General features: G+C 45.2%; 1 protein-coding gene and 1 pseudogene across 1 annotated transcript; one reads left to right on the forward strand and one right to left on the reverse strand.

Annotated features, from left to right (window-relative positions):
• Positions 1 to 609: 609 nt before the first annotated feature.
• On the forward strand, positions 610 to 4,584 carry LOC123191082 (acyl-CoA-binding domain-containing protein 4). Its single transcript, XM_044603849.1, has 6 exons — positions 610 to 1,118; positions 2,928 to 3,027; positions 3,135 to 3,238; positions 3,516 to 3,607; positions 3,682 to 3,779; positions 4,122 to 4,584. Exons 1-6 carry the CDS (start codon positions 712 to 714, stop codon positions 4,287 to 4,289), a joined length of 969 nt encoding a protein of 322 aa, XP_044459784.1. The 5' UTR covers positions 610 to 711; the 3' UTR covers positions 4,290 to 4,584.
• A 1,369-nt stretch (positions 4,585 to 5,953) lies between these two features.
• LOC123038263 (luminal-binding protein 3-like) lies at positions 5,954 to 7,680 on the reverse strand (annotated as a pseudogene).
• Between the last annotated feature and the right edge of the window lie 2,068 nt (positions 7,681 to 9,748).

Genomic DNA, 9,748 nt, shown 5'->3' on the forward strand with positions numbered 1-9,748 from the left:
AAGGAGGAGAGCAATTATTCCGCAACCCAGTTTGCCACTATAAAAGGACAGTGGTACTATAAAATAATTTATTTCGCAACTGAAGAAACAACGACACACGATAAACAGAATGAAAATGAATTTAGCTCCCCCAACCTCACGGCGCCATTTGGGGTGTATAGGTTGAGAACTGCGATTCGCTGGTTAAAACTGCTAGGATACCATGATACTAAGAGTGGTTAAATTTCTTTCGAGAAGATAATAGGTTATGTTTTACAGATTTTTCTAACTGTTCTTTAGTAAGGAGTAGGGTTAGTGGAATGGTGGTTTTCTCTTAAGGGTGTAATTAGGTCTCAATCAATTGAGAGTTAACCAAGTCTTAGTCAAGTGACATACTCCCATCTCATAATATAAAAGCGTTTTTGACATAGTATAGTGTTAAAATGCTGTTATGATACATAGGGATAATGAAATCCGAATCGACTTAGACTTAGCAAAACTGTTTTTCTAATCAAGCTCGGCGTACCTGATTACCTTAATTCCATACGAATACGGTTGTGTGGGGTTAAGTGCTACTTTTGCCTTTGCCGTAAAGGCGTAAACCAAACCAAACCAAATTGACTTAGGAAAAACCACGAGTTGAGCACCGAACCCTCGTCGCGCTCGTCTCTCCCCTCTCGTGCTCTCTCACCCCGGCCAGCGGCATCTGAGATTCGCGCCTCGCCGGCGGCCATGGGCGGCGACTGGCAGGAGCTGGCCCAGTCGGCGGTCATCGGGCTCATCTTCGCCTTCCTCGTCGCCAAGCTCATCTCCGTCGTCCTCGCCTTCAAGGAGGACAACCTCCGGATCACCCGCTCCGCCCCCGACCCCGCCCCCTCCTCCTCCCCGGACGCCGCCGCCCCCGCGCTCGACGGCGGCGACGGCGACGGCGACAGCGACAGCGACGGCGACTGGGAGGGCGTGGAGAGCACGGAGCTCGACGAGGACTTCAGCGCCGCCTCCGCCTTCGTCGCCGCCTCCGCCGCCGGCGTCCCCGAGGAGGCGCAGCTCCGCCTTTATGGCCTCTACAAGATCGCCACCGAGGGGCCCTGCACCGCGCCGCAGCCCTCCGCCCTCAAGCTCAAGGCCCGCGCCAAGTGGTAGGTTCCGCCCCCCTTGCCTCGCTCGATTCCTTGGAATCTGGATCCACCTTCTGCCACAGTTGGGTTTAGCCTTATATTTTCTAGGGGATAGGGGTTATGAGGTGGGTTGGATATGATCCATGTCTAAATTTAGCTTGTGTTGCTACGGGGACTGCCGATGGGATGTGAACTCTGGTGTGATTTCTGAGTCGGACCGACCACGAGAGATTGTTCATGATTAGTATATATCCCCAAGTTCAACTTTTGCTAAATCCTAGCTAGAGTTGTTGATAAATACTTAGAATTGGTCCAATGGTTCTCTAGGTTTGGTGTACAGGATTTATCTCTAGGTTGTCGATGGGTTTCGCCAATTGATTGTGTGTTTGCATTGCCTGCTCTTGATACTTTACTTTAACATGAGCATCCAAGTACTTACATTTATTGCAACTGATCTAAATCCAGTAATATCATTTGTGATCATGGCTGCATAATTATGAGGGCTTAAGAGTTTCACTTTGATGATGATGCCCTTTGCTGCTTTGGATTTTCATATATGAGCATCGGAACTCAGGCATCTATTATTTCACAGTGAACATGTATTAGCAATAGACCTTTTCGGTTTTGCTCTGCCTGTGCTTCGCAATTTGGTAACTGTATCTAGGTTCTTGATTGGCTTCACCGATTGATTGGTTGTTTGCATTATCTGTTTGTGATACTTTCCCCTGAACATCCATGATCTATATCGAGAATGTTACTTTTGAATTCTGATTATGCCGAATAGTTGTGTAGGGGTAAGAATTTTCACTTTGAAGATGCCTTTGGTGCTCTGGATGTTCCAATATGAGCACCAGAACTTAGACGTCTACTATTTGCATTGAATACATATTAGCAGTTGACCTCTTTGCTTATGCTCTGTCTGCGCTTCTCAATTTGGAAAGTCAATTCAGTTTACCTAGTACCTTATTGATTGAGCACTTACTAGGTAATTTTAGCCTATATTACTAGGTAATTGCCATCCGGATGTGAAGTGCATAACTAGTATATCCCCAAGTGCATCTGGTGCTAGCTTCCTAGCTATAGTTCTTGTTAAGACCGAGAGCTGGTCCACTGGCTCAGTAGGTTTGGTGCACAAGCAAGCCTCCTCGTGCTAGTTTATGGGTTCCCTAGGTTCAGTTACATGTATGATAAATTGGTAAATTGTCTCTAGGTTTTTTATGGGCTCCGTCAATTGCTTGCGTGTTCCATTGACTGTTAGTGCTACTTTAACCTGAACATCAAAGTGCTTATATTCAACGCAACTGATCTATATCCAAGAGGACCAAGAATGCCGTTTGTGATCAGGCTGCATAGTCGTGTAGGGCTTAGAGTTTTTCATTTTGGTAATGCCCTTTAGTGCTCTGGATTTTCATATATGAGCACTGGAACTAAGACATCTATTTTTCATAGTGAAACATGTATCAACCTTAGACCTTTAAGCTTTCGCTCTGTCTGTGTTTCTCCATTTGGTAATTGTCCCTGGGTGCTTGCTTGGCTTCACCAATGGATTGAATGCTTGTGTTATTTGTTTGTGCTAATTTTGCCTGAGCATCCATGACCTATGTCCAGGAATGTCACTTGTGATAATGCTGAATAGTTGTGTAGGCCTTAGAATTTTCACTTTGAAGATGCCCTTTGTTACTCTGGATATTCCAATATGGGTACCAGAGCCCAGACGTTTACTGTTTGCATTGAACATATATTAGCAGTAGACCTGTATGTGTTTTTCTCAGTTTGGAAAGTCAATACAGTTTACCAAGTATCTTTGTTGATTGAGCACTTGTTTGCTAGGAATGCTTGGAATAAATTGGGTGCTATGCCAACAGAAGAAGCTATGGAGGAGTACATAACAATTGTTGATGAGATATTCCCTAACTGGTCTGATGGCTCAGTAAGTTTTATAATTCCACCTATGGCCACATATTCTTTACCATTTTTATAGGAATGTACATCACAGTGTTTGCTCTGTTTGATATAATCTGTTTGACATGATTCCAGAAAAAGAAAGATGGGGAAACCACAATGTCTGCATCAGGTTCGAAGGGACCAATGGGACCTGTATTTAGCAGTTTAATGTACGAGGAAGATCAAGGAAATGAATCGTAAGTCTTTCTACAACAAGGACACACCTTACACCTCCTCCCTGTGCATTAATGCCGCCTTGATGGTGTGTAGCCAAGTTCATCTAATGCTGTATAGTATATTTCTTTTGCTAACTGATAGAACATAGCAAATAAAAGTGAGATGATTCATTATTTGGTATGCAGCTAGTTTGTCTCCATCATGCTGCAAAAAAGTTGTATTTATTCATATAATCCATTTAGTACTTTGCCTGAACTAGTGTTTCTAGGATTACAATGAACTGGTTTGTACCTGCAGAGAACTTGGTGACATCCATGTTTCTGCAAGGGAAGGTGCAATTGATGACGTTAAAAAGCATCTGGCTGCAGGTGTACAAATCAACATAAGAGGTTTGTGTTTGTAGAACATCCATCTTTCTGTTCTCTATGTAGCAATGACTCATTTAGACATACTTTGGTTTCAGATAGCGAAGAGAGAACTCCGTTGCACTGGGCTGTGGACCGGGGTCATCTAGATGCTGTCGAGGTTCTTGTCAACTCAAATGCAGACGTGAATGCTCAGGTATCTGAATTTGTCGTGTACCCTTTATTCACTGCATTTTGAAATTTGTAGGCAGTTTGGTGAGTGTATTTGAACAAAAGAAACTTGTGGTAACTCTGACCAAGTATTTTTAGTGGGGCTTGCATCACAAGCTGTACCAAACCGACAAAATGTCGGATATTTGTTACATGTCGGCAAGCTGTCAGCCTGCAACATTCAACCAGCTAGCTAACTGCTTAAACAGTCGGTTCAGTTCATCTACTACGTTAGACCCAATTTAGTATCAATATCGTACAGCTGCAGTGTGCAGAAGCAAACCTTTTGCGACCTTCAGACACTGAACCCTTGTCTCTCCATGTCCAGGACAACGAAGGGCAGACCGCGCTCCACTACGCCGTCCTCTGCGAGAGGGAGGACATCGCCGAACTGCTCGTCAAGCACCACGCCGATCTCCAGATCAAGGACGGCGATGGGAACACCGCCCAGGACTTGTGCTCCTCGGCCTGGCCTTTCATGAAGCCGGCAAACTGATGGCACAATGAACCCGATGATACGTTGACGCCTCCTGCTACTACTACTAGTGCCGAGAAACTATACACACCGTGCTTGATTAGCTGAATCGGATGAGCCGTTTTACCAACCTCATCGAATACACTGTCAAAAGGTAACTCAGCGCAGGGTAGACATCTTGTAGTAGTGTTTTGCCTGTTTCATACGGTTTTTAGTGTGTTTGTGCTGCAGGCCAACTGTTTGGCAGGAAACATATCAGTGTCAGGATTCAGGTCTCGTGGCCTCATACTGTCAATATGCATACATCTTAAGAGCATCTCTAGCGGATCCCTTAAAAGTCGGTACTGCAAAAACAGATTAAGGTATACTGCAAAACGATTTTACGGTATCGCGGGAGCTCTGGTAGAACAACAGATCCTGTGAAATGCGACGGTATGCCCTGACCTGCAGGGGGAGGTGTTTGCCAGACCCAGCGACCTCCATCTCGACGAGCCCGACTAGCGGTGGATGCACGTGGCTAGTGGTTGTGTTCACGTCGAACTGGTTCGCGCGCCCGGCCATGTACTAACACCGTGGCGCCTGTGCGAGCAGCCGTCTTCCGCTGGGAGAACGTGTCGCCGCTGCCCGTCAATGGCGTCCGCCTCCCTGAGCTCCTGCTCTTACGCCGCAATTGACCAAAATCGGTTGGAATCGGGGTTGATCACCGGAAATTGGAGGGGATTTGGCCAGAATCGGAGCACCTTGGTGGAATTTCGCCGGGGCTCCGGCGAGTCTGGTGATGGTTGGGCTGAAATTTCCCTCCGGCCAACCGTCGTCGGCTTTTCAGTTCACCCCAAAAATCTAACTAAAAAACTAACATCTTGGGTACGATGGGTTTTTTACGGGGAGCTCAATAATTTTGTTTTCCAGTGCCGACCGTTTTGCAGGATCTGTTTTTTTTACAGTTTCAAGCCTTTTATGAGATTTGCTAGAGATGCTTCTCCAACTAGAACATCTGTAGATGTAGCATTACTCATATTTATTTCACCCCTGCTCCTACATTTATTTTAATAAAGCATGCTTTATTGACTCGTAATGCATCAAGCGAATATACAAATATAAAAGAGTACACCGGCCTTTGCACAATTAAGATGCATACAATGAATACCAACACACACAAAAAAACACGCCTGCAAATAGTGAAATCATACAAGACCGAAATTATTTCTGGCGTAGAAACAAAAAGGAAAATAAGAGCCCCGAAGTGATCGACAAATACAATTACCATCGATACCAACCATCTCAGGACTACGATAAATATTGTTCAATAGCAATGCATTTGAAAGGGAACAACTCATAAGCGTCGCCGTCATTAGATCCAACCAACAAAGGCCGAATCATGAGTTTTCACCCCAAAGATCAAGTACGAGAAAACTCCAAGCAATGCAACAAGGTAGTGCGCAAAACACCGCCATTGCATCTACTGAATCTGACAAACACCATCTGGAAAATTGAATTTGTTCTTGTAAAATTATTTTCCAAAATTGTCTAGCCAAACAATGCATGATGTATTAATAAACCAGACAAACAATAAACATGACTATGGGCGTTCGTTAGTCGGGGCATACGTAATTCAATCCTAATCTTACTAAAGCTTTAAGAAGAAGAAAAATCTACTGTAGCTACTAGTACTGAACTGTAGAATCCTAGAGCTCGTCGTGTTCATCGTCCTCCTCGGCGGCGTCGTCATGGCCACCGCCAGTGTTCCCGTAAGCGGCGGCGAAGGCTGGGCTGCAGACATCCTCCAGCTCCTTGAGCTTCTTCGCGTAGCCGTCCTGGTCAGCGTCCGGGTTGGCCTCGAGCCACTCGCCGGCCTCCCTGGCCGCCTCCCTGACCCTCTCCCTGTCGGCGCCGTCCATCTTGGCCCCCAGCTCGCTGTCGGCTGTCGTCCGGGCACTGTAAACGTATGCCTCCAGCTTGTTTCGCGCGTCCACCTTGTCCCTCACCTTCCTGTCCTCCTCGGCGAACTCCTCCGCCTCTTGCGCCATGCGCTCGATCTCCTCCTGGCTGATGCTACGGCCGGCACTGCTGATCTCGATCTTCTCCGACCGGCCGGTGCCCTTGTCCGCCGCCCCGACGTGCAGGATGCCGTTCACGTCCACCTCCAGGGTCACCTCGATCTGCGGCGTGCCCCTCGGCGTGGGCGCGATCCCGGTGAGGTCGAACTTGCCCGTCCTTTGTCATGCTCCGCTCGCCCTCGAACACCGTGATGGTCACCGTCGTCTGCCTGTCCTCGTAGGAGTAAATGGCACCGGCGGTCCGAGAACTTGCGCTGTGGGTGTACTTAAGTCACGGTACTTGCAAACTGAAAAAACCTGTCATAGAACTTGCATTACGGGTGCAGATAGGTCACACAGGTCATCTGAACCGGCCAGCTGTCCGGTTTTCTCCCTCTAACGATCAAGCGCGATAAATTTGTTCACGACTTTAAAAATATATGTGATTCGTGACTTTAAAAAAATGTTTATGAACGATAAATTTGAAAACTATTTGTTCACGACTTTAAAAAAATGTTCGCGAACGTTTCAAAAAATATATTCATGATCAGTGACTTAAAAAAATGTTTGCGAACGATAAATTAAAAATATTTGTGATCAGTGACTTTAAAAAAATATCCAAGAACGAAAAATTTGAAAATGTTTTTGAATGATATATTTAAAAATGTTCGTGAATGATTAATTTGAAAACTATTTATTCACGGCATTAAAAAAAGGTTGACAAGCATAAATTTGAAAAATATTTGTGATTTGCGGACATTTGTGTTAAGTGGTGCACATTTAAAAAAATGTTTGTGATTTGTGACTTTAAAAAAATGTTCTCGGACGATAAATAAAAAAATATTTATTAAAAATATTTGTGATTCGTGACTTTAAAAAATGTCCAGGAACGAAAATTTTGAAATGTGACCTATCTGCACCCGCAACGCAAGTTCTATGACGGGTTTTTCTCGAAAATAGGACAGCTGGCCGGTTCAGATGGCATATGTGACCTATCTGCACCTGCAATGCAAGTTCTATGACGGGTTTTTCCAGTTTACAAGTACCATGACTTAAGTGCACCCGCAGCGCAAGTTCTCGGACCACCAGTGCCATTTCTTGATTCTCTTGGTCGGGATCGGTGTGTTTCGGGGGATCACGCTCGCCAACACGCCGCCAGCCGTCTCGATGCCGAGCGTCAACGGCGTCACGTCCAGCACCACAACCTTCTTGGCGTCGCCGCGCACGATGCCGCCCTGCACGGCCGCGCCATAGGCGACGGCCTCATCGGGGTTGAAGTAGTCGCGGAGGAGCTGCTGCACCTTGGGGATCCTGGTGCTGCCGCCGACCAGCACCACCTCGTCGATGTCGCCCTTGGCCAGCCCGGCGTCTGCCATGGCCTTCTTCACGGGCACCATGGCCTTGCGGAAGAGGTCGGCGTTGAGCTCCTCGAAGCGGGCCCAGGTGAGTGGCTCCGACAGGTCGACACCGTCGGCCAGCGACTCGATCTCCACGTGGACCTGGAGCTGGGTGTTGAGCGCCCGCTTGGCGCGCTCGCACTCGCGGCGGAGCTTCCCGAGCGCGCGCGCGTCGCCGAAGATGTCGACGTCGTGCTCCCGCTTGACGAGCCGGATGAAGTGGTCCATGACGCGCTTGACGCGTCTACAATATCAAATCAACATCAATATATCCTTCATGCAATACCTTCAGCCGACCGATCGTGCGCGACCGTCCGCCGGTACCGTGTCCGTTGGATCGTCTGTTCATCACACGGACGAGAGCAACCCGCTCCGCGCCCACGTTTTGCGCAACTAGGCTCTTGTTGCATTCCCTGGACCGCAACAAGTAGTCAGCGCACAAACCACCGCTTGAAGCCGCCATGGCCACCGCGGAGCACCAGCGTGGCCTCGTCGAGCGCCGCCGTCCCCAAGCCACACTACCGCGCAGCCGAGGTACCCCACCGCCGCTCCCTCTCTTTCTCTCGTTCCACTCGCCGCGTCTTTGCATCTAGCCGCGCCACCCCTGCGAGGTCACCGGTACCGGCCCGAAGCTCCATGGAAGGGATCGGGCTCGCCCGTCTCTGGACTCCACCGCCGCCGCCAAGCTATGCATGGCTACCACCGCCCAGATCTGCTCGTCCCCATCCCTTCTCCGCACCTCGTTGTTCCCTAGCTATAACATGTTGCCATGTCATCCCAACATGTATAGTAGTTAGCTATAAAAAAGTATTACGTTATTACCATATGACCTATCTTACACTCTCACAAAGCTTCTTAGAGCATGTGCTACACCCTGCCGCAAATCTACAACCCGTTTGTCTTCTCTCTCCTCCAATTCAGTAAAAATATAATATTTAAAGTCTTACAACCGCCTATGTCACCGTATTATACATGCTCTCAGTGTGAGAGAGGGGGGCTATAAGTCAGAGAGAGGGGTAAATTGCAGTTTTGCAGAAAAGCCCATGAAACTTCAAATCATCATAACATTTTCTGTTAATCCAAATTGAATGAATATTTTTGAAAAATGACACTTATAAAAAAATGTTTCTGCCAAAACAATAAAAATCCACTTTACAATATTTTAAAATTCAAATTCAAACAGAATCATTTCAAACTTAAATAGGGTTTAACTTGCAAACTATAAATTCAAATTAAATGATCATTTGCATAATAATTATAGTGAGATATTTTTTAAATAAACCTACTGCAATTCAAATTTAAATAATTTAAAATAGAAATTCAAATAAAGTTCTACAATACTCAATTGAGAAAATTCAAAGTTAATTGAGGTTATAACTTGTTAATCTTAAACTAATTTAGATAATTCATTTTACTTTATATTTCAAAAACAAAATTCAAATTTAGGAAATAACGTATGATATAATAAAAAACTTTAGGAAATTCAAATCTAATTTTAATTAAATTCAAATTAAATGGGACATATAGTTCGTTTTGCTAATTCAAATTAAATGAAATATTTTGCAAATGAATTCTTGAACCAACCTGGACCAGATGTGAATTCACTTAGACTTGAGTCAAACTTTTCAAATTTCAATTCAAATTTAAATTGGAACCTAACCTAAATCCAAATAATTTTAAATCCTTATTTCAAATTTAATGAAACTTCAATCAAACCTTGAGTGTGAATTCAAAGGAAACTTATATTATTAAAACCCTAACTCAAACCATTTCAATTCAACTCAAATTCAAATATGAACTCATATGTCAAACCTAATTCAAATTCAAACTAGAATCTAGTTTGAAACCAAAACCATTGACATGTGAAATCATTTTGAAACCAAATTCAAAACTTAAAAATGAATTTCAAACTCAAATCAAGTAAGTCAAGTTACATTTGAAATTCATTTCAACCAAACCCTAACCATCGTGGATGGAGCCATGTGAATTTAAAGTGATGCACTGCACATGTGTGGGCGGCTCCCCCTACATGATGTCAGATATATTT

Source organism: Triticum aestivum, chromosome 2A, assembly GCF_018294505.1.
Source record: "Triticum aestivum cultivar Chinese Spring chromosome 2A, IWGSC CS RefSeq v2.1, whole genome shotgun sequence".
Classification (NCBI taxonomy): domain Eukaryota; kingdom Viridiplantae; phylum Streptophyta; class Magnoliopsida; order Poales; family Poaceae; genus Triticum; species Triticum aestivum.